This window comes from Phalacrocorax aristotelis, chromosome 3 (assembly GCF_949628215.1).
Source record: "Phalacrocorax aristotelis chromosome 3, bGulAri2.1, whole genome shotgun sequence".
Taxonomy (NCBI): Eukaryota; Metazoa; Chordata; class Aves; order Suliformes; family Phalacrocoracidae; genus Phalacrocorax; species Phalacrocorax aristotelis.
The window spans coordinates 88,070,513-88,098,231 of record NC_134278.1 but is presented as its reverse complement, the minus strand read 5'-3'; the positions used below and the strand labels follow the sequence as shown (position 1 = coordinate 88,098,231).

General features: G+C 47.8%; 3 protein-coding genes across 9 annotated transcripts in view; 1 reads left to right on the top strand and 2 right to left on the bottom strand.

Annotated features, from left to right (window-relative positions):
* The window catches only part of ACTR2 (actin related protein 2), a 516,258-nt gene that overhangs the window by 54,533 nt on the left and 434,006 nt on the right, over window positions 1-27,719 (bottom strand). The window lies entirely within an intron of this gene.
* Window positions 543-14,770, top strand: RAB1A (RAB1A, member RAS oncogene family). The gene is made up of 6 exons (XM_075088377.1): window positions 543-832; window positions 7,759-7,831; window positions 9,839-9,934; window positions 11,394-11,489; window positions 12,524-12,655; window positions 12,940-14,770. The coding sequence occupies exons 1-6, from the start codon at window positions 810-812 to the stop codon at window positions 13,135-13,137; spliced, it is 618 nt and encodes a 205-aa protein (XP_074944478.1). The 5' UTR covers window positions 543-809; the 3' UTR covers window positions 13,138-14,770.
* On the bottom strand, window positions 16,083-27,089 carry CEP68 (centrosomal protein 68). Of its 7 annotated transcripts, none has more exons than XM_075088374.1 (7): window positions 26,990-27,089; window positions 22,342-22,767; window positions 20,401-21,858; window positions 18,953-19,075; window positions 18,630-18,726; window positions 17,625-17,782; window positions 16,083-16,525 (listed from the first exon to the last, which is right to left on the bottom strand). In XM_075088374.1, exons 2-7 carry the CDS (start codon window positions 22,720-22,722, stop codon window positions 16,475-16,477), a joined length of 2,268 nt encoding a protein of 755 aa, XP_074944475.1. In that variant the 5' UTR covers window positions 22,723-22,767; window positions 26,990-27,089; the 3' UTR covers window positions 16,083-16,474. The 7 variants fall into 7 exon arrangements, with proteins under 7 accessions (XP_074944475.1, XP_074944470.1, XP_074944476.1 ...); XM_075088369.1 differs by lacking the exon at window positions 26,990-27,089 and adding an exon at window positions 26,024-26,216; XM_075088375.1 differs by lacking the exon at window positions 26,990-27,089 and adding an exon at window positions 26,024-26,216 and having other exon boundaries at window positions 20,884-21,858.

The following is a 27,719-nucleotide window of genomic DNA, read 5'->3' as shown; positions in this document are numbered from 1 at the left end:
CCCCCAGGTTCTCCTCGCCGCGGAGAACAAACCCTAAGGGAGAACAAAGCTCCGGCCAGGCCGCGGCGGGGCGTGGCGGGGCTGGGCCCAGCGGACGGTAGGCCCCAGCGCGGCATCCCGCGACCGGGGGGTCCGGGCCCGCCGGCCGGGAGGGGGGTGTCTGTCCTCACCGCCAGCCCCGCCCCGGGGCGCCCGCCGGGGGGCGCCCTGCCCCGCCACGCCCCACCACGCCCCGGCTCCGCCACGCCCCGGCCCGGCCACGCCCCTCCCCTTCGCTCCCCGCCCGCTGACTCGTCCGAGCTGCCACGTCTTCCCGCCGACGTCACCCTGAGCCGGCTCCTCCCCGGCCAATCGCCAGTCCCGACCGCCCCGCCGAGTCGACGGGGCCGAGGGAAGAAAGGCCGGCCAGGACGCATGCGCCGGCCCCGCCGCAGGGACCGCCGGGAAAGCGAGTCTCCCAGCTGCAGAGCGGCCGCCCGGCGGCGCACGTGGGCGGCGGCGGCGCGGACTCGCTTTCCCGGCGTGCCCCGCTGCCGCTCCCCGGCCATGTAAGCGCTGTTCGGCGAGAGGCCGCCCCGTTTCCTGGTTGGGCTCTGGCAGCCATTTTGGGCTGAGGTGCGAGCGCGGAGGCCGCGGAGCGGGCAGGGCGCCGGCGGAGGGGCAGGCCGAGCCGAGCGCCGGGCGAAGGCGGCAGCCGTTGGACGCCTGTATTCGCGGAGCGCCCGCGTCGGCGGCGGGAGGTGCCGGGCCGCGACCGCCCACCCCCTCACAGCGCGCTCGCCGTCCCTCGGGCCGCAGGCCCCACGGACATGTCCAGCATGAATCCCGAATAGTGAGTGCGGGACGGGGGGGCCCGCCGCCGCGGCGGGGGGGGGGGGGGTCCCGCCGCTGGTCGGGCCCCGCGGTTCCGCGTCGGGGGGCCGCCATCGCCAGGCCGCGGTGGGGTGGGGGGGGCTGGGAGGGCCGGGCCTCCGGCGGGCTGGTGACCGAGGGGGCTGTACCCTGGCGGCGGAGGGCAGGCGTTGGGCCCGCTGGCGCCGTCTCGGGCGGTGTGGTGCGGACACTGGTGGCGGCGGGAAGGGGTGGGTGGGTGAGGGGTTAATGGTGTCCCCGGTATAAACGGGCGCGATGGGCCCGGTGGCCGCGGCATCCTGTCTCCCCGCGGGCGCCGCCGGCGGCGGAATGGATGCGGGTGCAGCAGACGGCGCTTTCCCGCGGAGCCCGGGCGCCCGCGGGCGAGGGGGGAAGCCGGCTCTCCGTGAAAGCCGATCTCACTGGCCGGTTGCTGCTGGCAGCTTAGTAGTCAGAGGTCCACCCTTCACTTTAGCTGCAAGTCATGTGTGTGTCACATGGCTCTTGCAAAACACTTCTTGCCTATGTAAATTTTGCAACGCCGTGACTTGATAATGAAATGCTCTTGGGGCTGTCTCGAGCTGAAATAGCACTTGCCTAGAAAACCCGGTGATGGCACAGGGTTTTGTCTCGTTTCGGAGGGTCGGCGTACCTTGTGGTGTGAATATGGCCGTTTTCTCCAGCCGGCCTGCTCGGGAGTGAGGCTGTCTGAGCTCTCGGGTCAATAGTTGTCTGTATCCTGGCAACTGTAAGAGCAGTGGCTTGCCCACCAGGATGTTGGGGACAATAAACCTCGTCCTGCTCACAGCTTTTTTTGGTAAATAAGAGGAGAGACTTGGGAATAGTTTAAAAACCACTTTAAAAAACAGCTGCTGCACCCTCAACACTATAGGGTTGAAGAGTGTTTTTAGGATTCTTTCACTGACACTGGCTTTGCTGGCGCTCCAGTTTGGAATGGTGAAGCTGCTGTGCCCTCTAATGTAACTGAAGTGGTCATGGTATTGAAATACACATGTGGTATGACACTACTGCTCTAGATACCCATTGTCTCTGGATATGAGATGATGCCTCCATGAGGGTGACACTTCCAACAGCTTTTGTCCTCAAAGTGTGCATTTCCATACAGCTGAGGCTTCTGACTTGTGTGATCATGGCTTTTGTGCTCTCCACTTATGGCAGTGTGGTTGCAAGCCCTCTGGGCCCATTAAAATTGCTTGAAGAGCAAATAGTAGTAGAAGGCGAAGTACTTATCAGCTGATGTGAGGGAGTTGGTGAAAACGAAGTACAGCCAGGAACTCAAGTTACATCTTGGCAAGGTGACATAACAAGCTTGCTCGTGTGGCTTTGGAAAACACCAAAACAGTAGCTGGAGGTAGCCAGTGGGTGAAAAAACAACATTGTTGGTGCCCCTGTGGTCGTAATGATTCTCAGAGTTGAACTCTAATTTACCATATGGACTGGTGGGTTTTGCAGGGAAAAACTGCCCGCAAAGTGTTAGGCCACTAACACTGTCTGTGCGGAAACAGGTTGAAGGGGGCTTTTTCCATAAATTTTTTTGCCTTTCTTGAAGCCCCTCGGCTTTCTAGACTCTGATGCAGAGAGCAGTTACCTGCAATGAGGCACTGAATGCTGCTAGGAAGATGGGGAAAATGTTTTGAGGTAGGCTCATTGTCAGTGAAGAGTGCTCACTCCTGGTGGTGAGGACAGCTGAGTTTTTGAAAGTGAAACAAAAAGGAAAAGCTGCAGGTGAAGATTAATTTGTAGTATTAAATTGCAATTTCCTGACAAGGTTGTGTCTGCAGGGTGAGGATAGGAGGTGGGAAGGGTGTGGTGAGATGAACAAAAAAAATCTCACTGTAATTTGTATAGTTGGATCAGTCTTAAACCAGGACTAAGATTTAGGGGATTATGACATTATTCCATCTAGTCACCTGTAACAGATACAGATGTCTGTCCTTTTAGAAGTACCTTGCCTATAAGGTAACACATTCTCACTTCCTTATCACATTTTCAGATCAAGCTGTAGCCCCAAATGCTCTGTTCTGGGCTTGCCAGAGCTCTCTGAGGCCAGTGGGATAGCTAGTTAAACTTTATTAATAAAAAGACTTGCCTCATTCACTTTTCCTTTTAAAGTTACAGGATTAGAAGCTGCTGGTGTAAGGGTTTGAGGGGAGTGTGTGTGCTTTTGAGAGCTTCCTTGAAACTCCAGGGCTGTGGGACAGCCTAGTGGACTAGTTAGTGTGCTTTTTCATTTGAGTGAGGGAGTTGGAGAGAGGGATGAGAGGCTAGTGCTAGTGTTTGGAAGATAAATTCTCAAAATGCCTGCCCATCTAGCACTGGGATGTATTCCTTCTGTGTTCCTCCCCCCTCATGATGTTGAAATGAGCAAAATGTCAATATTGACTCTGTTCTGTCTAGATCACCTCAGGTTCAGCATTTCCTGCCCCTTTTGCAACTTGCATGTAGTAGGCTGACTAGTGTGAACTCACTGATTGGTGAACTAGCTAACAGCCAAGTGGTATCAGGAGTTCATCTTGATGAATGCTCTGTAGTGTCTGCATCTTGTTCTAGATACCTTTGTCAAGGGCAGATGAGGAAATGAAGTGCTGCCTGGAGTAAATCTGGGTTTCTTGCTTTCTTAAGTGTTAGAATACTGGGGGGGGTGGGGGGGGTTCAGTCTTGTATGATGGTGTTTGGTAGGTAATTGAGTGACAGCTTCTGGGTTGCTGGAAAACGTCTGAAATTGTGTTCTAACCTTTGTAAGCAGCAATCTGCGATGCAAAGTGGCATTACAACTTCTGGATTGTTTACTTGCACGGGCAGTGTGTAATTGGAGTGACAGTCATGCTCCTCTTCAGAATTTCTTGGGCGGTAGAACAAAGACTGGGGATCTGAGGCTCCTGTGAATACCTGTTTACAGTAAACTTGCAGCTGACATCAGTGATTAAAGCTGATTCCAGCAGTTCCTCCTGACACTACCTAGTCTTGTCTGTTTTGGCATAAAACCTTCTTGGCATTTAAAAAATCTTCACATGTCTACCTGTGTAAGCAGTATCTTAGAGGTCCACAGGTCACTAATACACAGCTTTGGCCAGGTCTATCCTCAACTTGACTTCCTGGTCTTCTGCCGCACTCGCTGCCTATTGCATGGAAAATCCATGTAATGGGAGGATGCTGCTCCCTGCTCAAAAATTTCAGGGTTGTTTTGGAGGTGCCTTTTTTGCAAGAGGGCAATTAAACTTAGTGTGTCTATCCTTTATCTCTTTGGCAAGAGGAAGTTACCATATCCTCTTCCTGTTGGGGAGGATTTGAAAGCCTCGCTCTTAGTGATGGTACTCAGCTGCCTTGCTGCACGTATTCCTCCAGTGTGTGCTCTTACAGGTGTCAAGTATGACTTGATTATATGAATGGTGAGAAGTAGATGAATGATAAATCCGAATTCACACTATCTCCTAGTAACGTGGAGAGGCTGTGCTGTATAGCTCACTCTGCTTTATGAAGGCTCCCTAAGCTGGAAGAGCTGATGAGTTACGTCCTTGGGTTTGAAGAGCAGAATTCAGTGGCTTTAGAAGTGGTTGTGTGGCTCTTCAGGGGCAAATACCAAAGTTAACCTGTGTGCCTTGTTGGACACATTGTTACAGTTGAACGTGTTAACACAAATACTCTATTGGTCTAGTTCAGCCTAGAAGTAGGTTTCTGCAAATTTTTCTCTAGTTTTAATTTTTATTTGATTTGAACTGTTGCTGTATCCTGGGAGCTGTTTCTAGCATCACACCATGTGTAGTAGACTGCACATCTGGTTCTCAAGGCCCCTGTATAGGCAACTGCTGTATTTTAAAAGGTCCTAAAGCAACTGTATCTGGAAAGGAAAGTACTATATCATTGGAGTATGGAATGATTTTAAGTTTTTAAAACTGAAATAGCAGGGTTCTACTTAAATTATCTCTGAACTGGTGCAGGTCTAAGTGTCAGTCTTGCTTATCTGGCAAAACTCGTTTTATGTGACACAACAGCCATTTCTAAGGTCAGAGGCTGAGCTAACTAAGGGCTGTTTCCAGCCTTGCTGCAGCCTGATGGGCATTGGCCCTGGTTTTGGTGGGGGTGAGGCAGGTGGCTTAAGCCACTGTATGATCCTGTGAATTGTTACTTGCTTTGGAAATACCAGAGCCCAAAGTGAGGGAAGGTCTTAGTAGCAAAGATGTCAAAACCAGTATTTAGGTCTCCTGGGTTCTTGTTGCTTTAACTTAACAGTAGCACTGTGTATAAATCGTTATTGTTCTTGTTTGCTTCTGAACTATAAAAGATTTAATAGCAGGGTAGATGTGGTTGGGAGCTGCTCCTAGCACTAAGTGACAGTGGAAGACAAGTTACTTGATTTTTGGGGGCTGGGGGGACTTGAAACCATTTGGAAGCCAGAGGAGACTCTTAAGTGAATCTTTCAGACTCCTAGCTGAATTCTTACCTACATCAGGAAGGAATTATTTTTTCCACTAATTTTAGTGAGGACAATATAGTGGTAATATTCATGTGTTCCCATTCTTAAGGGGATTATAACATGCTGCAAGCTCTAATACTTTCAAGTGTATTAGTGCTTACTGTAAGTCATAATTTAACTTCAGTACTGCTGAAAATTCTGGTTTTGCAGAGAACTGAATAACCAAAACTTCCTGCTGAAGTAGGAAGGAGCTGTTTGAAGGCTGAAGCAATTGTAGCTTCAGTTTATGCATAATCCTGGGGAAGGAGGAATAGGTTGAACAGTGGACTATGTCTTGGAGCTGTTGTACATGACTTTGGTCTCCAGATTACATTGAGTTTCTCTGCTGCTCTCAGGGAACTCAGTTATTAGTGTGGGTTAAGAAGTTTTAAATGTTTCTTGCTATAGTTGCTATCAGGTAGCTCCTTGCCTCAGTTCCTGGGTGATGGTAGTGGCTGAGGCAGCAGAGCTGGGTAGCTGAGGGTGACTAACTGGTTGATACAGTCCCACTTCAGTGATCATTAGGCTTAAACACATTTTTTGTGATAAAGCACAACTGTGCATCCTCAACAGCTAGCTTGTCAGCATGGCTGTGATGGAGTTTTTGCAAGTGGAGCCATAGGAAACATGAAACTCGAAGCACCCAGGGAGGCAGTGCTCAGGACCTCCAGGTTGTGAGGAGGGATTTTGGTGTCACTTCACGGGCAGGTCCAAGCTTCAAGAAACATGTATTTTTGTCAGTGATCACCAGTGTAAGAGTAGGAGTGGCAATAATGCTTCTGGTCAGTAATAGTGCTTCAGCTATCTTGAAGCTGTTAAGATGTGGGTTGTGATGTAATGTAGCTTATGTCCCCTGAACAGTTTGGGTTAATAACTGTGTTTCTGCTAAAACCATCTTGCCTTGGGTTAGTACATGACTTGACAGGAGGAGAAGTGAGTTCTGTGACCATATCCTTTGATGTTTGTTTTTAATGCCATGAGTGCTTTTAGCTTTACCCTGTGGGGGAACATTGCTGCATTTTTAAGGATCAGCTTATTAGTTGCTACATTTACCGCTTCTGACTTCTCCCTAACCTTGAGAGAAGTGCTGTGGAAACTGATGAAGGTTTCAGTTGAGTGTTCTTGCAGCCTTGGACCAGCCAAGCTGATGGTCACTTGAGCATCTGAGCAGAGGCATAGTGAAAAGCTGAGCATTTGTCCATCTGCTTGGCTGTTATCAGCTGGGGATTGATGCAGTTTCCTGGCTGGATTCCTGCCTGCCAGGGTCAATGGTGATGTTGGGGAACAGTTGACTTCAGGCATTTGCATACACTTTATTTTCTCAGTTTGGTTAAGTGAGCATAGAAATATGTCTGTTCTAAACTCTTGTGGTTAAATGAGAACAGGGCTTAATCCTGGACACTACAAGGCTGAAGAGTTCTAAACCTAAAATGTGTTCGTCTAGTACTTAGAAAGCAAAATAACTTGTATAAGTGGTGGTTTGTTGATTTTTATCTGTTACTTGACCTTTAGTATTAAACTGCCCAATAGTCTTATGACTAACACAAAACCTAATGTTTTGCCAACAATGAAATCTTTGCTGTTCTTTCAGGTATAAGACTAGGTTGGTCATTGATGATACTGTGCTTGCTCCCTCAGTGTTGGGAGGACTCAACATTAAGCAAAAAAGCTACCTCTTCCAATGTGACTTGAGAATTACTAACATCACACCTGCCATTCTCTAGAGAATGAATGTATCTTCATCTGGCAATGGCTTTAGCTTTATTTTAATTCCTGAAAGGCAAGTGGAATATGTGGTCAGTTTCAGCTCTTAATAGTTGTGGAAGATGATACATTAATTTTGCTTTAGTGGGCCACTAAACTTAGTGTTCATAGTTTGTATATCAAATTGTGTGTTGTGCTGTTGGATTCTGCTGGAACTTAAATTTGGGTAACTTAAACTGCTGAAAGAATTGGCTGCTTTTGGCTGGCTACATGGTATCTTTGAAGTTGGGCAGTGGAATCAAGCCTTTGACTTTAAAGATGATATGAAGATAATGGCTCCAGCAGACAGCAGGCTACTACTACCATCTGCATGTTACTTGAGTCACTCAACCAATGGAGCTTGCGCTTAATTGCGAAGCAGGATTTTAATCTTAGCTAGGCCGAAAAAGGGTTGAAGCAGGACTGTTAGTCTTGGTGATATTCACACTAATATCCTCAGATAAGGCACAGTTCTACACAAAAATGCTGTGTTCAGAGCATCTAACTCACAATTCCCTTACCAAGTAAATTAAGAGCATGTCTAAACTGGATAGAGAAGCTTGGAGCTGTAGGTGACTTCCCTAGCAGTGAATTAATTTACCCTTCTCAAACATAATATACTAGCTATAAGAACGTAGTTCTTGATAGTGTCTTTTCATTAAGTGACTTAATTTTTTTTCCTTCTGCAGTGACTATTTATTCAAGCTACTTCTGATTGGAGACTCCGGTGTTGGGAAATCTTGCCTTCTACTTAGGTTTGCAGTAAGTGATCATGCTTGAAAATTTTATGTAAGAAGTGCTGCCCTGGGTACTTAGCAAGAATTACTTGAAAGGACTGATGTCTGTTGAGTCTGGTATGACAAAGAATAATCAAAGTATTATGAAACCTTCCTGTCTTCTGCCTTTGTTTCTACCTGATGTATTTGTTTAATACTGGAAGAAATTATATCAAGGATGGGTCTAAGTTTAATTCTCACTCCCCTGTTTCTTGAGAATGAGATACCTTAATTTAACTGTCATCATTACACTAGTGGTAGCACACTGAAGATGGAAGAACATACTTGAATTCTGGGGCATGAGCCTTCAGGCATGAAGAGTACAAATGTGTCAGGACAAGACCTTGACCAGTTACTACTTGAGCTGAATATTTTCAGCCAGATGAAACTTGGTGTCTTCACTGAAAAGGCCTACCAGTTGCTTAGCCAGAGGGAGAAGTAATTTAATACTGTAGGAATAATAAGGCTTTATGCCTCCTTTAGTGAATCAGGGTATAAAAAATGTTAAAGTTGCTGGTGGGCTGCTGTGGCTGAAATTTGATGCAAGAAGCTGTAGTTTTCCTGTCAGCAGGAGAAGTTAAAGTGGGTTTAACAGCTCTGATGAGAAGAAGCTGGAGTCCAGTGAACTACTTGTCTACATCTGTGCCAAAGTACAGCTTTAAGTTGCCATGAGAGGAGAGGCAGGAAGGGAGAATATGAGGGATTAGTTTAGAAACTAGAGTGTGATACTACAAGATGATGGCAGTAGTATTGTAGCCTAAGCAATTGTTCTAGGCACTCCTGGAAAGAGCCTGTTGTGTTTCATGTATTACTATGAAATGATCTAGTGTGTACAAATAGCATTGCCTAAGTTAAAGCTATTACAACCACTGTACTGTGTTAGGACAGGAAGACACTAAATGCAGTATGAACTCTAGAAAGATGAACCTGCTCTGCTCACAGAACTGGAGGCAGTGGATTGGATGCGCCACCAAGGCTGGAGCAGTACACCCAGATCAGCCTAGCCTGCTTCTCTTGCAGATACTTTTGAATTAATTTTGGCTTGATGGGAATAATCCAACTTTTCTTTTTTGATAGCCAGCTTAAGTTTGTACTCAGTTACATGGGGTTTCTTCAACAAAGTAGCTTTTTCCTTTAGAAACTTGAATTGTGAAGCTGGTTTACCCTGATGTAAGGAATTACCGCAGCATTCACTTACCTGTGTTCTTCCTGCTCTAGGTTAAATGGCATCAGGCTTTTCAAACCATACCTAAAGTGTCTTCCGTTCACAACCCAAATAAATCCCTTGCTTTTGTGATAGCTGTTGGTTGCATAAAGCCTTTTGTTGTATATTTGACATGAAGTTCTGTCCTACTGGTACTTTGGGAATAAAACTTCCTTCATGCGGCAAGCTAACAAGCACTAGAAGGTAGCAAAGACTGATCCAGTGCTTCCTGTGAGCCTTAAGACCTGCTGGGGACTCTGCTAAACCATTGCTGTGTTTCCTTCCTGTACCAAAGCTGTAACTCTAAACTGCCTTAGCAACCAGCTGTGGCAGCAGAGGATTGGAAATTCAGATGTGGAGTGTGACTGAGGCAAAGCCTCTGACTTCTTGTAGGTAGCTGCTGTGTAATACAGGTGAAAAACCATCAAAAGGAAAAAAAAATCTGAGGCTCTTCAATCTGCCAACATGAGCAAAGACTGTTTCTTTTAAACCACAGTTCAAAAGGACTTCACACTACAGTATTTCCAGAAAAGAGGCTTTTTGGCTAGTTACTGGAAACTGGTTACTAGTTACTGGAAAGTAACATCTTGTTGTTAGAGGTGCTTTTAAAAAACTTTGCATATTTTTAAAATAAATACTTAGTGAAAATAACCTAGCTACCTGCTGGACTTTGCCATGGAGGATCAGACTGTTTTTGTTAGGGAATGAAGTACCCTTGCCTGTTGCATAATAAAGTAGGTGTCTGCAGAAGAGGTGCTGCTGGCTTGACTTATGTTCACTTTCTCCTAGGATGACACGTACACAGAAAGTTATATCAGCACAATTGGTGTGGACTTCAAAATCAGAACTATAGAACTAGATGGGAAAACAATCAAGCTTCAGATAGTAAGTAGTATTTCTTAACTCCTGGGTACTTTAATCTGTTGAAGCACAGAATTACATCATAACTGTTGGTAGTTATCTTTGTACTTTAATCATTAATGTAAGTAGTATCTCCCCTGTTAAAGAGGCTAGGCAGTTTTTATAAGATTACAAGACTTCCCGTGACCTGTCCTTAAAGAAGGATGCCTATCAAAACTGCCTGAAAAAGGAAATTACCTGTTACACCTTTATTTTCTTGGGAAGAAAAGAAAGGTGAAGTATTTAAAAGGCACCATGGGCTGTGAGCTGAAGAAGGGTAGAATCCTGTGCTGGAGTGCTCTCATATCAAAACTGGTGTAGTTCTGCAGTATTTAGCAAGGATTTGTAAGTGCAAGAATATCATGCAGTATCCAAGATGCCTGAATTCTACAGTAGCTGTTAATAGCAGCCTGCACTGTCTGGTGCTGGAAACCCTGCTTTTGTTGACCTGAATGGAGAAACTGGTGCAAATGCTTGTAACTGGCCTGTCTGCCTTAGCAGTGCTTTCCAATTATGCTTTTGGCCTTTCCCTTGGAGTAAGCAGGGGAAGAGACTTGGCAGTTCTTTCCTCTAATCTTGAAGCACTCTAAAAGGGTGACTGGTGTAATGAAATCTAATATCTATGCAAGGTCACACAATCCTTGTCAGCCACTGCTTCCAGCTCAGGCAGAGGTTCTCAGGACTTGAAGGCAGTGACTCAGGGATTCTAGGCCATGTTGTGGAGCAGGAGTCCAGTTCATGGCCAGAAGCCTGAGTCTGAGCCTCCAGACTCTTATGTAGCTGTCCTGAGTCCAGAGCAGCCCACTAGGAATGCTGTTGCTACTGAAATCTGTCTGTGAGGCTGACTATTTTTAATATGCAGCTAGCCCTATTCTTGGCATAGGTGGTTTCAGGGAGAGAAATGTTTGGGTGAGTGCTGTTCCTGTCCTGGTGGGGCAGAGATCAAGCACCTAATGTCCATCCTTTACTCTCCCTGCAGGAGAAGGGAACCAGGTTTGGTTTGAGTTGTTGCACTTTATTCTCTGAAGTTGCCTTGCTGCAGCTCCTGTACCAAGGAAGTTGAAGGGAGTGGTCATGTGAGAGGGCCACATCTCTGACTGTATCCCTAGCAGGCTTTCAAGCCGTGGCTCAATTTGCTCTTTTGACCACTGAACCATGACTTCTTCATGGGTCAGAACTGCTTCATGTTTTCCTCAGTGAGATTTCTTGATTGCTTGTCTGAAACCAACCAAACAAGCACTTGTAGAAAACTACCTACTGAAGTGTAATTCTTCTCAGTTAAAATCTTTGGTCTTTTCAAATCCTATTTGCTGCATACAGTTTCAGAGCCACTTCTGTAGCTGTGACTTAGATACAGTTCAGATGATGAGCATATTTCTGGAAGCTGATGTGCAACACTGGTACAGCTACATTGCAGTAACCGATCCTGTTATTTGTCTTGTAGTGGGACACGGCAGGACAGGAGAGGTTTCGAACTATCACTTCCAGTTACTATAGAGGTGCTCATGGCATCATAGTTGTGTATGATGTTACAGATCAGGTAAGTGTTAAACCTGTGCCCAGGGAGTTTCTCTGGGTGGAACATGCTAGGCTGATAAGTAAATAAAACTGAACCTAACAAATTGGCACTTCTTAAGGAGACAGTGACCCCATTCTTCAGGCTGTGTTAAGGTTTATCAAGCCAAATATATGTGTTAGTCTCTGGTTTGGGGCTAAACACAAATAAAAGGAGCAGTGGGATCTGTGGCTCTAAAGCAATTGTAGCTTAGGCTTAACCTGAAACTTGCTGGGCAGGTAGTTTGTTGTTCTCTGTGCATACTTCTCACCCTGCCTTTGTAGCAGGAAGCCTGAGTTACCCATGGAAGCTATTGAAAGATTTCTGAATGTACTTGGTCTACCATAAAAGCTCATATTTGAAACACAAAATGGGCAGCATGTGTGGGGGATACAACGAGCCAGCGTTTCCTGTGAAAGAATCTGTGAAGGTTACTGGTGCAGTTGTCCTGTTTGAAGGGTTCTTGGGAAGTGTAGAGTTTTCTGAATTAATAGCAAAAGAACAGTCAGGTTCAATTGCTAACCTGAATATCAGTTCACCATGTCAGTTCTGCATTTCTGGAGTCAAAGGTTGTTCCAGCATCTCTACAAACAATGTTGTTTGCACTGAATACCTGATGCTTTGTAAATGCCTGGGATTCCTCTGGTTTCGGCTGTGTGCCATGTCTTATCTCTGCTACAGGAGGAGTAATAGTCCCAGATGGTAGAAGTTGTTGACTATTGAAGATCCAGAGCAGGGAAAAATAACAGGGCGGGGGGGGGGGAGTGCAGCAAGGGAGGAAGGGCTGATTGCATAGGGCTTGGAGCACAGACTGAGTCGTCATACATACCCTGTGACTCACCTATCCTGAGGCAATCGGGGAGTACGGTAGCACTGAAGTATAGAGTGTTCTCTCTTCTGGTTGTGAATCACATTGATAAGTGAAGTACACTGCTTCATATTCTTTCCCAGTTTTTACTGAATAGTGCTGATCTGCCCTCTTGGTTAAGGGTCTTGCTCACAGTTCTCTTATCTCCTAGGAGTCTTTCAATAACGTAAAACAGTGGCTGCAGGAGATAGACCGTTACGCCAGTGAAAACGTCAACAAGTTGTTGGTGGGGAACAAATGTGATCTGACCACAAAGAAAGTAGTAGACTATACAACAGCAAAGGTATGTTGGTACTGATGTGTATTTGGTTTGGTTGAGTGCCTAGACTGGATTGGGATGTACTTGAGTCAGCTCTAGTGCAGGGAAGTGTCTTGGCACACAGGTGTCAAGGTGCCATAAATGAGAGCAGTTTATTAATGACCCCTTGCAGTGCAGGTCATTGTCTGCCTGGAGTCTGGGAGTGGGGTGGTGGCCTAGGCACTTGGGCTTATCCAGAGGTGCACCAGAAAACAAGGTGAGGTACAAACTGGTGTATGAGCTTATTGTGACTGTTTCTTGATTTGCAGGAATTTGCAGATTCTCTTGGAATTCCATTTTTGGAAACCAGTGCAAAGAATGCCACAAATGTAGAACAGTCTTTCATGACCATGGCTGCTGAGATTAAAAAACGAATGGGTCCGGGAGCGACAGCTGGTGGTGCAGAGAAGTCCAATGTTAAAATTCAGAGCACTCCAGTCAAGCAGTCTAGTGGAGGTTGCTGCTAAAACTTGCCTCCTCCCTTTTGTCTCGCAACAATGAATTTGCAATCTGAACCCAAGTGAAAAAAAAATTGCCTGAATTGTACTGTATGTAGCTGCACTACAACAGATTCTTACCGTCTCCACAAAGGTCAGAGATTGTAAATGGTCAATACTGACTTTTTTTATTCCCTTGACTCAAGACAGCTAACTTCATTTTCAGAACTGTTTTAAACCTTTGTGTGCTGGTTTATAAACGTGTAATCCTTGTTGCTTTTCCTGATACCAGACTGTTTCCTGTGGTTGGTTAGGATGTATTTTTGTTTTGATGTTTCTATTGGCATGTTTAGATGTCAGGTTTAGTCTTCTGAAGATGAAGTTTAGCCATTTTGTATCAAACAGCACAACAGTGTCTGTCACTTTCCATGCATAAAATTTAGTAAGATATATGTAAGATCTGATTTGCCTAGTTCCTCTTGTAGAATTATAAATGCAAAGATCACACTATCTGATTAATAGTTTCTTCATACTCTGCATATAATTTGTGGCTGCAGAATATTGTAATTTGTTGCACAATATGTAACAAAAGAAATGTTTAATAAATATTGTACTTATTGGAAGTAATATCAAACTGTATGGTGATAAATATTGTCTTAATTTGTATGGCTAAGGGGGAAATCAGGCTTGCATTGTGCACAAAACATATCTGTGTGCAGCCATGGCTCTTGGACCTAGTAGACCAGAGACCCTCCCTGCAACGAAAACTAGTGACTATGGCCCAAAAGACTGTGGTGTCATGGTGCTTGAGGCACGTATGCTGTACCAGAAATGTCCAGCCAGTGCTTGTGGAGGCATAATGCACTCTGAATGTACAACAGTTCCCTAACTTAGTCTTGGAACTTAATTTATTTCTCAAGGACTCTCTTTAGGGAATTCCTGTGTGCTTTGCATAGTAGGGGAGAGAACAGTATTTCCCTAACAGGAATGACCTCACCATAACCTTGAGGTGGTATAACTTTCTACCCGTATATTATGTCTTCTCTGTACTGTTAATTCCATCCTCTTTTAATCAATATTCTTCTGACATAGTGCAACAGCTTAGCTTCTATTCTGTTATGTGTAGAGGCAGCAGAAGGATGAAATAGGGACAGTAAGGCCCCACACCAGACTTGCTCAAAGTAGGCGCTATCTCCAACAATTTGGAATTAACCAGCAGCCAAGAGGTTTTGGACAGTGTGTGATTCTTTGTACAGAGTTAATTGAATCATTAGTGCCTGATGTCTAGCTAAAAGCCACAGGAAAGCTAGCCTATAACACTTCCTATAAATGTAAAATTGTTCAGCTTTATCTATAAACTCAACTGTTCAGCCTATTCTGTAAATAGTCTCATGTTTGAAAGACCATGTAACATTCCCCTAGTAGGAAATACACCCTGTGACAGTAAAAATATAGCCTAGGTATGTTGTGAGGTATAAACTAAAATGGGTGCAAATATCCTGACTTTTTTTTGGGGGGGGGGGGGGGGGGACTTTGGCTAACAGCTTTCTTCAACATAGTTGCATCAATCAACAGGCAATTGTAATACATGAAGTATTGTCATGGTTAAGTTGAACTCTTCCACTTGAGACCTTCACAATAAAGTGATGTGCTTTCTATTAGAGATGTGCTTGTTGGTATAATTCATTATGTAATGTGACTTGCTCCTCCTTGAGAGTGGGAGCAGTAGGGGCAGAGATCAGGAAGCAAACCAGAAGGAGGTATATTGAGGGTAAAACATCTTCCCTTCAGAGAAGTGCACAAATGAACTTAAATGTCAAGATGCCTGCTACATACTATCCAAAACAATGTTAATATATACAGTAATAAAAGCATTGCAAAACCAACTTGGGCTATACCAGGTGTTTGGTTATTTTTTTTTCCCCTAAGAAGTTATTGCTGTGTTACTGTGCTGATGCTGGTAAATGCCAGGGCCTGTGCCTGTCAGGCTGGAGGGGTGTGGAAGAGGGTAGAGCAGGCCTAAAAATCCTGGACAAGGGCACTGTGGTCTCTTACCTGTGAGCTGAAATAGTAAACACTTTTGACATAACAGAACAGGCACCAGAGCCCTTCCTTGCAGGTAACCCCCACCCTGCCCTGCTATAGGCTGTGTTAAGCAACACCCTGAATGCCCATAGGTGCAGCACCTGGTGCTAAAGCCAGTGAGAACCCCTGCAGGCTTGAGCCTTTTTGTTGAACTTATGCTGACCTGTGAGGAGTTACCTGCAATCTGGCCATTTAAAAAATTGCCCTTTAAGCTGAAGAGGTAGAAGAGGGGAGGGTATGAAAGAACCCCCCAGAGCGCCCAATAAATTATTTGTCATTCATAACCATTTCAGTTTAATTACGCTTTCACCTTCTACATGTGCCGTACAGAAAATTCACTAAGTTCTTTCTGCAAGACTTGGAGGAAATGATGTAGTCTGCACAAGAACATGATGAGCACTGTTTAGTTTAAATGTTAATTAAAGCTAAGTATGAATGTTCTGCAGTTGGCTGTAACTGTTTTGGCTACTTACCTTGTTATGCTGCTTCAGAGATGCCCTTTTCCGTTGCAGAAAGGGTTTGGAAACTGTTAATGACTGTTTTGTGAGCAGTGATGAACTGCATGAGCTGTAAGAGCAGGAAAGGCACAACTCTTCACCCAGGGAAACCAGCACAGCAGCACTAACACAACTACTGCCAACAACTGGTAACAGCAGTTAATACATAACCCTGTTCTTCCCTGAGTGTGCTCACCTGGTTACTTTTTTAATTGATATTCCTATATCTCTTTGTGTTTATGCACAAGAAAATGAAGTTAAATAGGTGCTGCTTCAACAGGGAGTGATAATTATAAACAAGAGTTAGTTTGCTCCCAAGACCAGAAGGAGTTGCTGTTTCTTGGCTTCTAGCACCTAGTTTTGAAGAGCATAAACAAAACATGAGAACACAGCTATTAAAATCACATGGCTTTACTTAGAAGTGAGTTGCACAGCACACTCTGGATTACTCAGTTAAAAAAAAAACCCCACACGTTCCTGACATTTTGCTAACAGAAGGAATAGGTGACTGAAAAAAAAAAAAAAACAACAAAAAAACTACATTAAAAACAACCCAAGGAAAGGCCAGCTGTACGTTCTGCATGCAGAAGGCTCCCCAACATAGCACTAGTGGCGAGACATCCCAGTAGCCAATTAACTGCTGTGCAGCTTGCCTTTCTCAAGCCACAGTGAAAAAAACAAACTGCAGTCAGGCTGGGCTGGCTAACGCGGACCACTACAATCATATGTATTTGGCATTTCTGCAAGACGTGAAGGAAGTGCTTTGGTGCGTGCTGCAGGTCTTCTCAGCCATCCCGAGACTGGCTAGCACCACCCAGGTCAGATAGAGGCAGCACCTGCAAGTAAATTGATGAATTTTGCTGCTGTGCTTTGGCTGCAAACACACATATGCTACACATAACTCACCAGCACATATGCTCAGTCATTGATGAGTATTCTGTATATTTAGCAATTAAAAAAAAAAACCCAACCAACAAACCAAACAAGCTATAGCTACTCTCCTGTAAAGCACTGGAAATAAAATTTGGTGTTGCAAAAGGGAAAAATTAAGGTGTGCCATGGCATGGGCCATGGGGAAATCACTGGGCTGAGCTAATGGCGGTGGGGGTGGGAGTGGGGCAGGGTTATCCTGCAGTGCCTGAATTCCTGCCTCTCGGTGTGCCTAAGCTGTTACAAGACTTCCCGCACCGCTGGCCCCAATGCCCATGGTTGTGTCGTACAGACACAGTTTTATAGTGATTCCTGATCACAGTGTGAGTGACTGAGGGACATGGCAGTGCACGGCTGACCCCGAAGTACGCTGCTGTGAGTGCCCTCAAACACCACGCACCCCACCAACCCCCCCCCCCACACACACTAATGCTCCCACCCTGCCCTCTTGAAACACTTTTGGCTCTGCCGTTTTATTTGCAGGAAAATGGTCAAGAAATCAGCAAACATTTTCTAGCTCATATTTTACACCTGAATTCACTTGCTTCCCTTTCCCACTATGACATGGCAAGCAGAATTTTTCTTTGAAAAAAAACCAAACCACCCACCAAAAAACAACCACCCCAAACAAACAAAACCCTGTCCCATCTTCCCTCTGCTGCCGAAGTGATTTTGGTAGGGCAGCTGTCTGTGCCGGCCTGCTGCCATCCCCTCCACCCTGACAGTGACCTGCCGGCTCCCTCTGAGGAGCTGCCATCACACGCATCATACTCTTGGGTTTCATCAGCTGGTTCACCAATACACTGCTCTTCCCTGACACACATTTAAAGATGATGGGGCATGCCTTTTGAGACTGCCCTTGCTTTCGTCTCCTTTTAGGCTTTCCAAACATCAGATGAAAAGAAATAGTAATAATAAAGCCTGATGTACAGTGTTTGTCTTCCTATGCTTCCCTCCCTCTCCCCTCCCTGCTGTGGAAAGGCTGTTTTGCCCCTCCCTGCTTACCCACTGAGCAGCCGTCTGCTGCACCCCCTCCTCATCCTCCATCCCATCCTTGGCCTCCATGGGACCCACAGCAGCTAGAATGGACTCATACAAATGCTCCGCGTGGGTTTCTAGCTCTTCTGACTGTTTTGCAATCAAACCCAGCGTGTCTTTCAGAGCTGGAAAACAAAACCTACGATGGCAGTGGTCGTAATGTGACAATTCATCTCTGCAAGAGCACTAGGAGAGTTCTACTTGGTCAGGCAGACTATCAAGTGTTAGAAATCAATAGGCTGATCTTCATCCCATCCAAGTTGCAATGCAGTTTGGAAGGGATGAGGACCAACCTAGGAGGCTCCAGGTTAAGAGTGAAGGCACAGAAATAGGGGCTTCCAAAGGAAACCTTTGGGAGTGTGTAGGAAAGCCCATTAACACAGCACTCAACCACTAAAGCCCCTTTGGCGACTGCAGATGCAGCCCACCCTTTAGAAATCCTGTGTGCAGGATGCGCTACATCACCAGAGCGAATGCCCGACGTGTGCCATGCTACAAGCCAGGCTGGGCTGTCTCCCCAGATCGGCTGCTGGCACCAGCCCCAGGATGCACCAAGTGCAAACAGCGTGGGAGAATCACCTGCTGCACTGGACAAAACCATCTCCCCTCAGCTGCAGGCCGACAGCATCCCACAGCCCGGTAGGAGCTGGCCATGCTACAGTTAAGACGAAAACCTAAATAGTGACCCATGAGAGGCAGAAACACATCCATCACCCAGGATGGATGGCACAGCTCAAGGCAAGAGTCAAGGCATGGTGCAGCTGAAAGCACTGGGAGTTATAACCTCCCAAGTCACCTCACCTCCAAGTCTCTGGACAGCAACAGAGGCATAAAACCCTTTTTCATTCCCATACAGCTGCTGAACAGCAAACTCTGCCCACTGCTTCCTGCCCCCACATGGGGCCAGGGATTTCAGGGGTCAGGCGCTATGGCCAGCATCACCTTGAGCTCTGCTCAAGCACTCCTCCTCACCTGGCGAATTTGATGCCATGCAGTCAAGGAGAGCTTCTCCCCTCTCCAGCACACTCTCTGTCAGGCTCCGGTGGCTGGCCACGTCTTTCCTGAACTCCTGGGAAGGGACGGAGAAGAGGAGCGCTGCTTAGGAGGGTTTTTTGGAAGAGACATGCCTGTGCCAGGTTGCCAAGGGAGCAGTTTCCTAGTGTTCCCAGATACAGCTTTGCACACCTGATGCACCCTGCATGACCCTCCTGGACTGTGCCAGAGGTATCTTGCTTTGTGCTGCTGGCTGCCAGCGGTGCTGAAGAGGCAGAAGCAAAGCCAGCAGTGATACCCACCAAGCAGCGCTGCAGTGATGCCTTCAGGCTCTCAGCGTCTGGCGAGGCTGGGACCCAGCTGTTGGTGATGTCCGCGACGTTGTACAGCCAACGAATTAGCTCTTCCAGCTGGCAGCAAAACATCTACTTAACAAAGCATAACAAAAGGGGTTACTGATCTGTTTCTGCAGCAAAGATATGGCAGGGACAGCAATTGGTGAGCCAGTGGTGTTTCAGAAAGCATCTGCCTCCCCTCAGCACACAAATATCCCTAAGTTTGGGAAACCAAGGGTTGACAGAAAAAAAGAAAAAAAAAAAGGTAAAAAACAAATTAAACCCCTAAATACACCCCAAACCTGTGTAGCAAGTATTGAGGGTCACCATGAAATGGCTGCTATGGAGTTGTGTTGGAAGGCAGAGGCACCCAGGCTGAAGGAAGGTGGTTGCCTCCACTACCTCCCAGACGGAGACACCCTCTGCCTCACTGGAGCCACGCAGTTAATTTGCAGTTGCTCTTCCCCAAGGGTTCGTCTCGTTCAATTAAGTGCTTTCATTTATTTTTAAAGCGTCTCAGTAAAGCATTATTTTTGTAAGATGCTGCACAAAACCCAGGGGCCTCTGCTCTCACCAGAATCAGACTTGCAGCCCTGCTCCTGCTCCTCAGAAGTCAGGGTTTTGCTATAAAGCTGAGCTGCTTCTCCCTGGCACCATGATTTGGGGCGACAGATACGTCCTAATGCTGACCCTTTCAAACTGGCAGAGTTATTCCATACAAGAGGGGGAATGAGGTGCACTGGTGTTTGCAGCTATGTGCATGATAATATTTACTCTCTTGCAAACAGCTCAGCATCACTTCCAAATTCAGCCCAGGGCTGGGGTGGGGAGGAAGACGGAGGGGAGCAATCCCTGCTGTCCGGGGAGCACAGCACAGGTGTTAGGATGGCCACGAGGCATCATCTGCCCAAAAACCAGAAATTCACAAAATAATCAGGAAACTCTTCAGAGAAACCCCGCCAGTTCTGCCTGGCCTTATTATGCCCTTTAGTAGGATCCAGCCTGGGGACGATGAGTGAGCCTGGGCTGAAGGGCAAGGCTGGCCGTGCCACATTTAAATAGCCAGAATGCTGGAGCAGGCAGCAAGCATGGATTTCATGTTGGTCCAGCCCTGACCATGCCTCTTGCACCATCACGGTACAGCAGCGCTGCAGGACAGGCGGGCTAAGGGAAGCCAAGCACCACATTTCCACTGAGCCCAGCCCCACAATGCCGAGCCCTGGGAAAAGCAAGATGGGCTCTTGCTCCTTCAGAAGAAATTATCTGCTCCGGTGAGCCTCCCTGGATAAACTACTACCAGCTGCCAGGCACCAAACATCATGCAGAAGTGGAAGCCTTAATTAATTGTGCCATAAATACAGGCACATTTTATGCAAGACGTTCCCATAATAAAGTTTCCTTCGGTCTCAGCCTACCTTAACACACTGGGAAAGGGACTCGCTCTGCTGGCTCTTCTTCAGATGCCCCTTGACTCGTGGTTCATTTAGGTATGTCCCATCCAATGTGTCCCTCAGACGGGTTGGCAGATGAAGCCCCCGCAGAGGATCCCTATGGATCTGGCTACCCAATTCAGTATTTTCCCAGCTGAGCTTTCGAGAGCTGCAGGGGTGCCACAGCCCAGCAAAATCCTCAATATTCCCTCTTTTGTCCCTGCCACCCGCTTCTCCGAAAGGAGCCAACTCGGATAAAAAGGGCTGCGTGCTGTCGCTGTGACGTGGGAAGTTATGATGGTCCTGCCCGGGCATCCTTATAGTTAAGGAAAGATTGGACAGAAACTGAGACAGCCTTTCCAGCTCCCGCAGTCTTGGAGGCAGGGAGAGAAATTCTTCATCACCCTCCCACTCTTTCCTCAGGGGGAGCACTTGTGTTGTAGGTAAAAACCCATTTGCACTTTTCACCTGCCCTTTGTAGTTTGGAAAGGGGGTCCCTCTGGAACACCAGCTTCCCCCATCCACAGCAGGGTGGCCAAATGGACGTGGCCCAGCTGACTCCCTCGTTACATCCTTAGCAAGACCTCTAGACGGATGAGAGGAAGCACTCTTTGCAAAGGACGCTTTTTCAATAGGTAAAGGTTCATCATATGAGCCAGCTCCTGAGCAGCCTCTTTTTCCAGGCCCCGGGATGGAGAACCTCTCTGCAGAGGCCATGAACCTCCGACGTCCATTTTCTCCACTTCCCTGAGCCTGCCCACTGCGGCTGTAGATGCTGGTGGACCTTGATGTGCCCTCGGGGGAAAGTGAAAAGCTGTCCAAACCTATTCCTGAGTCACGGAAGAAAGGCTCCGGCATCTTTCCCAGCTTGTATCTTGGCTTCAGTGGATAAGCATAATCCAGCAAGTCCTCGTACTCTTTATTGGGGTTCCAGTGGGGCGAGTGACGGTCTGGAGATGGGGGTAATGAATCCGGTATGGCACACGCCCAGTAATCGGCTTGGTAGGACGACATCTCTCTGATGCAATCCACTGTGCTGTGGTCATGAAGCAGAGGACTGAAGAGCTTATGTGCCCGCGGCGCCCTGCCTTCTGCCGCACCCCACCGACAGCACAGGTCCCGGGCGGCAGTGGCTGCAGGAGACCGCACGTCCGTGCTGGCCAGCAAGCTTTGGGACGGCTCTTCAGAGAGGCCGTTTTCTTCTGAAGACAGAGTGGAGAAGCTCGATGCGGAGCGGCTCCGCAAGGCACTCTCGGGGCTGGTTTGGGTTTGGGGCCGCAGGGGCTCTGGGGTGGAGGAAAATGGGGATTGAGCTCCCAGCCTTCGGCTCTGCCGGCTGGCACGGGCATCATGGCAGGCACCAGCAAGGCTGCTCTCCTCTGCAGAGCTGCACCGGCTGGGAGGGCTGGATGCCGCCTCCCAACAGCCTGATGCCTTCACCTGCTTGAGGGTGGAGGGAAAAAGGAAAAGGAGAGAGAGAGACGCATAGAATGAAGCACAGCATCAAGGCAAAATGCCCCTTTGTGCCAGGACATGGAGATAAAAGCCCAGCCCTTGACCCACCACAAGGGAAGAGGAACTCTGTTCCATCTGTAGGACAGCATGCAGCTGCCCAGAGCCTGGAGTAGGGTTTGTTTATAAGGAAAGGCATCCCGAGGGCTTGGGAAGCTGCACAAGGCATTTGGCAGCAAAAGGCACTTCTCTAAGGAGCCCTGTCCCAAGCCACTTTCTAGCGCTCTGGTGACAACAGCTCAGGTGCTGGAGCCCAAGCCCTTCCCTACTGCATGGCTTAGCCCAGGGCTGGGGTGGGCACACTCAGGCTGGAGCAGACGGAAAGCCCTTGCTAGCACAGCCCAGCAAACAAGTCCCCACCTTGCCCGAGACCTTACAGTGATGCAGCAACACCTGTATGTACAACCCTCTGACCTGCTGCTCTTCTGAGGAGAGGAACTGGTGGCTAACATGACGAGGCACATCACTGTCGGCAGCTCTATAAATTAACGTCTCTGTCTCCAAGAGGCTTGCTCTTGCTCTGGGAAATCTGGATGCAGATGCTGAAGACACTTCTTGGCGGTAGCTTGAGTCCCCCTGGGTAACACCAGTGGTCAAGCGACTGCATCTGCTCATTGCCACACTCTTTGTCCCTTGCGGGCAGGGCTTGGCTTCTTCTGACCCTAAAAGCCGGCGCAGGCTGTCTGCTAGCTCTGGGTAGTCTGTCTCCATCTCTGCGCAGTCCCACCTACCATCGCCCTGGGCCTGCCTGCTCAGTGAGGCTTCAGAAAGTGATTTTCCCACATCCACGGCCATCGGGACAGAACTTCTTCTGCAAGACGATGCCAAGCCTCGGGCTCTCTGAAATACACAACATACGGTAGCAGCAACTCGCCATACCCTCTCATCTCCATGCCAAGTAAAGGAACTGGGTATGTCTAATAACTAAGAGCTTAAGCACATTTGGGTCAGATCCCCAAAATCGTAAAATCGCATCTTGGTGCGTCAAGTGGGACAGATGAAAGAGCAAACAGACCTTTGTGTCTGAGCAGTATTTTCTGTTTTTGAGAACATGATACACAAGGAAAATCTAAAGCTCTGGCCACTCTAGAACAAACCTGTGCTTTACACCTTGCCAGCACGGTGCAACTGTCTCCTGAAATAATGGCCAATCTCCCAAATAGTTTGTGTACCACGAGGTTTCTGAGCCCAAATAAGACATCATTAGCTATGACATAAAGCACCGTCTGGCTGAGTCCTGAAGGCTGTTGGGGTGGAAAGTTGAGGGTTTTTTAAGAGACAAACTCAAAACCTTGAAATGGAAGCCACCCAGAAGTAAGAAGTGTATATAAAAAAAATTAGAGGGGGAGGTAGAAGAACATAAAACCCAAACTTGGTGCTTAGCTCTGCAGCTTCTACTTCAATTAATGAAGTTAACTCTTTGTGAAATTAATTAATAGAAAAACTTGCTCAACCGGTGACACATTTTCAGCCAAGCCCATTGCATCTTGCTGCAAATCCTTCTACGTGAGATATTTTTTCTCAGAGCCTGAACCCAGGTGCTCCACACAAGGAGGTGCTGCACCACCACCCTTTTGCTGCCCACGCTGGACTCAAGTGAGGAGCTGCAGTAGGACGACCAATGACCCAGATCAAAACGACTGAATGCCGCACACAAGGGACCTTGTTTTGTGAACAGCCAGGCACCCTGCCGTTCACCAAGCTAGGAGGACCCAAAAATACTCTCAACACAAATGACACCTTGCGGGCTCCCTGCAGAGCACCAAAACTAGCACTGCCAAAATCCCCACGCATAGGCTCCGTGCCACTCCGTCACAGGCGGGCAACCTCAGAGCCCTGGGAATGTCAAAACCTCTTCCAGCAACCCCAGTCCAAACCAGGGTGCCAGCATTAGGAAAATACCACAGAGTGGTTTTGCTGGTACTCACCCAGCTAGTGCCGGGCTAGCGATGGAGAGGCCAGCCAAGGCAGCATAAGAAGCAAACTCAACTTGAAAAGAAACTTTAAAAAAAAAAAGTATTCCCAAACAATACTTGGAAGTGGGAAACAAGCTGATACGCACACCCTCCGTCAGCTCTTTTGTCACAATCTCGTTTTATGATCCACCCCTCTGGTGACCAGGGTTTTCCCACGGGCAGAGCCTATCCACTGAACAAAGAGCAGCGGGCAACGCGCCAGGTCTCCAAGGGAGACTGAACCCCTGGCACAACCCGCAGCAGGCACCGCAGCTGCCTTCCCCCTCCCTGAGAGCCGGCAGCCCATGCAACTGCTGGGCAGCTATATTTGGTGTAGCAGCAGCTGCGGAGAGGGCGAGGAGGCCCTGGGCTCTCCCAGCTTTCTACACAAGCCGTGTCCCTCTGCCAACAGCTGGACTCACCCACGTGGTCACTTAAATCGCTACCAAATACAACCCTACGCACATCATGTTACCCTGAAATTGACGGTATTGCTCTTTTTAAAAAAAAAAAAAAAAAAAGGCTGTATATCCAAACAAAAAGACACAGTAATTGCAATAAATGTAACTGATAAACCTACCCCTGCTAAATTCCCTACATGTTATACAACAACATATCATTAAAATATATGTAAGCATATATATCTTGTTTAACAGAAGGTAGATTTCAGATGCTAACAGAGCGAGTATCCCAAACCACTCATGAACCCATATGTGTTTCCCAGATAGCTTGTCCACGATTTCTTATAGATTTTTAAGGCCAGAGGTCTCCTGGCAGCCCCCAATGACCTGCCAGCCTTCATCAACTGCCATTTGGTCCATCTGAATTAGTCTTGTTTAGACAGTCATGCAAGCAAGTATTAGCAAATCAAATGCCAAATCCAACTTACAGGTGATTTAAATGCCCAGAAAATCCCCTGAGATATATTTGTTTACCGGCTTTGAAAGCCAGGGCCTTGGCAGCAAGGAGAAGCGATGCTTGCTGGTTGGATTCCTCCTCTTCCAACCAAAACCTAATGAGCAAAAAGCTGCTGGGGTGACAGATCACAAGGCACCACATATTAAATTCCAGGATCCATTTCAAAGCCATACCACCTGCTTCAAATTCACCATTTTGGGTGATTTCCTCCATGACAAGCACCAAGAGATTCAGCAGGGAACATCACTAATTATCATGACATGAACCGGCACCTCACCGGCTCTAATTCCTCCTTGTATGTCCTGGCATCACTGTGCATCCAAAAATGATCCAGTAAATATAAATCTTAACAGAAAGGAGGGCACTGGACACCCGTAGCTTAGGTCATAAATGCCTCAACAATCAGTTCTGTTGTTGGGTATTGATTTAAAAAAAGCATATAAAAGAAAGAAAAGTTTAACAAGGCATCAAAGCAGACTTAAAAGTTTTAAATTGAATGCACAGTAATTAAGGATCGACCTCAGTACCTCTTTACTTTTAAGAAAACGCCACGTTAAATTCAAAGTGATGTTGAACATCACTGAATCCATCAGATTTAGTGCCTTGAGTCATGTTCAGTCAGCCCAATAAAAACAACTATAAAAAACATATATAAGCTTGACCTTAAAGCTGAAAAGCATGTGTTAAGCAACAATAAAAAAAATTATAGATCACAACCCATCTGCTATTTTTGTAACTGTATGCAGGAGCACAGAGGTTGAACTATTCTGAACTTTCAAGACTATTTGTTGATCTTATGGATGCAGTATGCAGCGATATACGTTTCTACGATGCCATCAGTCTTTAAAAAAAGAGCAAGTGCTCGTTCGCAGGTTCATTAAGTCTCCAGAAACTAACTGGAAGCTAAAGAGAAACCAGGAAACCTGCCAATACACACCAGTGAGGATAAATCTGCTGATTTCAGAATTTATAAGGATATTCAAAGGGCCACCAGAGATTTCACTGCATTTTTCAAGTCTCTAATTCAGGCAGCTAATTGCAATTAATTTCAGGGGGAGCCGGACATCCAACCACACTCGGATGCAAACCAGACAGGGAAGTCGCACGCACCCCGTATGCAGAATGATCAGGCAAAAAGTTGTATTTCAAAATAGAACGAAAATGCTAATGCCTCTAAGTGCAACTCCCAGCCACAAGAGAATCTAGAAAATAAGGTTTCTCACCATTTTCCAAGAAAACTGTAAAAATTCAGAGGTCAGGTTCCCAGCTGCAGCGACACATCAAGGTTAACCCTCCCGACAGGACGAAGCAAGCGTAAATCCTTGGGCAGGACTGACACGGCTACGAAGAGGGACGTACGATCCCAGCTTTAGGCATGGCAGAAACTTTCCACTAGCCTTAAAACCACAGGGGAACAGCCAGAAATCCCAGCTACACCCGAGCCCTCGGTTGTCTCGCCAGCGATAGGGCGGCCCAGGAATGGCAACCGTGGCCAGTGGGTATTTTTTAAGATAACAGATGAAGAGAGTGGCTGTTTCATTCATTTCCACAGGGGAAGGTCCACAGGAATCTCTCAAGACCAGAGATCGTCCCTGACCTTTTCTGTGTTGACACAAGCAAATTGCCTGCCGAAGAGCGGCACAAAGCCCAGCGAACGACACCAGCTCTGTCCCAGCGAGTGACGTCCCACTGCCCGTGGGTATCACTCGGCTGGGCGATAAAAGCAACAACAGCAGCTGACACTGAGCGTTTCCATCGCCCACCAGCCCTGCTTTTGCTGGGGAATGGGGGTTTTTTGTTGTTATTTTGGGAAAAAACACACTGCTCTTGCCTTTAAGGCCTGCGGGAGCTAAGTTTTGATACTTCCTTGCTCCTCTTCTTGCATACTTTCTGCCCGAAAAGCCTTTCCACAGCTGAAAAAATGACAGATTAACAAAAAAAACACCGAAAAAAAGGCAATAAAGCTGATGAGCCACTGCACCCTGGGGGTGCCCTGAGCCGCTGCCGACGCGGATGCGACGCGCCACGGGGAACGGGGACGGGCTTCCCACGCCGAAGGCGCCCGCTCCCCCCAACACCACGGCGCCCCCTGGGACCCCCGAGCGGAGCGCAGCGCGGCGCGGCCCCCCCCCCCCCCCCCCGGCCCTGCTCCCCGACCCCGCCGCCCCCGGCCCTCAGCCCGCACCTACCCCGCGGCAGCCGCCACCGCCGCCCCGCCCCCCGCCCCAGCCAATGGCGGCGGGGGTCGCGACGTCAGCAAGGGCGCCCTTGCGGACCCGCAGCCAATGGGAGCGGGGCGTGGCGCTGGGCCCCGCCCTGGCTTCCCCCAGTGATGGGCGGGGAGCGTCCGCCCCGCCTCGGCCTCGGCCTCGGCCCCACTCGGACCCCGCTCACCGGCCTCGGCCCCGCTCCGGCCTTCGGCCCTTGGCGGAACAAATTACCCGCCCCGGGGCCTTGAGGAGTCCCCCGGACCGGCGGGTGCCGGCGTTGCAGGAGCACCATCGCCTCCGGCGCCCTTGAGGAGCTTGTTGCAACTTCAGGGTGTTTCCTTTTATCCTGTATATTGACCTTTCCCGGGGCTAAGCAATGCGCTGGCAGCCTCCGCTCCTCTGCGGGCGTTGCCGTGCTGTTTCTGGGGTGGAAAACCATCTAAAATCGGTATTGCATGAGCAACGATCGTACATGTAACGGCAAATGGATTTTAGCACCCTACAAGCGCAACAGCAAGCCCCTTCCGCAGGCGGGAGGAGGTCCCGGTGCAAGGCCTCCCGCCCTCGCGGCAGAGTTTGCCCAGGGGCTGGCTGTCGGATGCTGGTCCCGGCCATTTGGGCAGCTTTCTGCGTCGAGTCAGCGTGCCACACGTTAAGTGGGCTCCTCTGGGGTTTATACCCAGCCAGACCCCTCTTTGGCGGATGGAGC

Coding starts and splice junctions, on each gene's coding strand:
- RAB1A (XM_075088377.1), top strand. CDS start 810: ATGTCCAGCATGAATCCCGAATA. Junction 9,935..11,393: donor AAACAATCAAGCTTCAGATA/GTAAGTAGTATT, acceptor TTTGTCTTGTAG/TGGGACACGGCAGGACAGGA. Junction 11,490..12,523: donor TGTATGATGTTACAGATCAG/GTAAGTGTTAAA, acceptor CTTATCTCCTAG/GAGTCTTTCAATAACGTAAA.
- CEP68 (XM_075088369.1), bottom strand. Junction 21,859..22,341: donor TCTCCTCAGAAGAGCAGCAG/GTCAGAGGGTTG, acceptor TCCACCCTCAAG/CAGGTGAAGGCATCAGGCTG. Junction 16,526..17,624: donor AGCAGACGGCTGCTCAGTGG/GTAAGCAGGGAG, acceptor ATTTACTTGCAG/GTGCTGCCTCTATCTGACCT.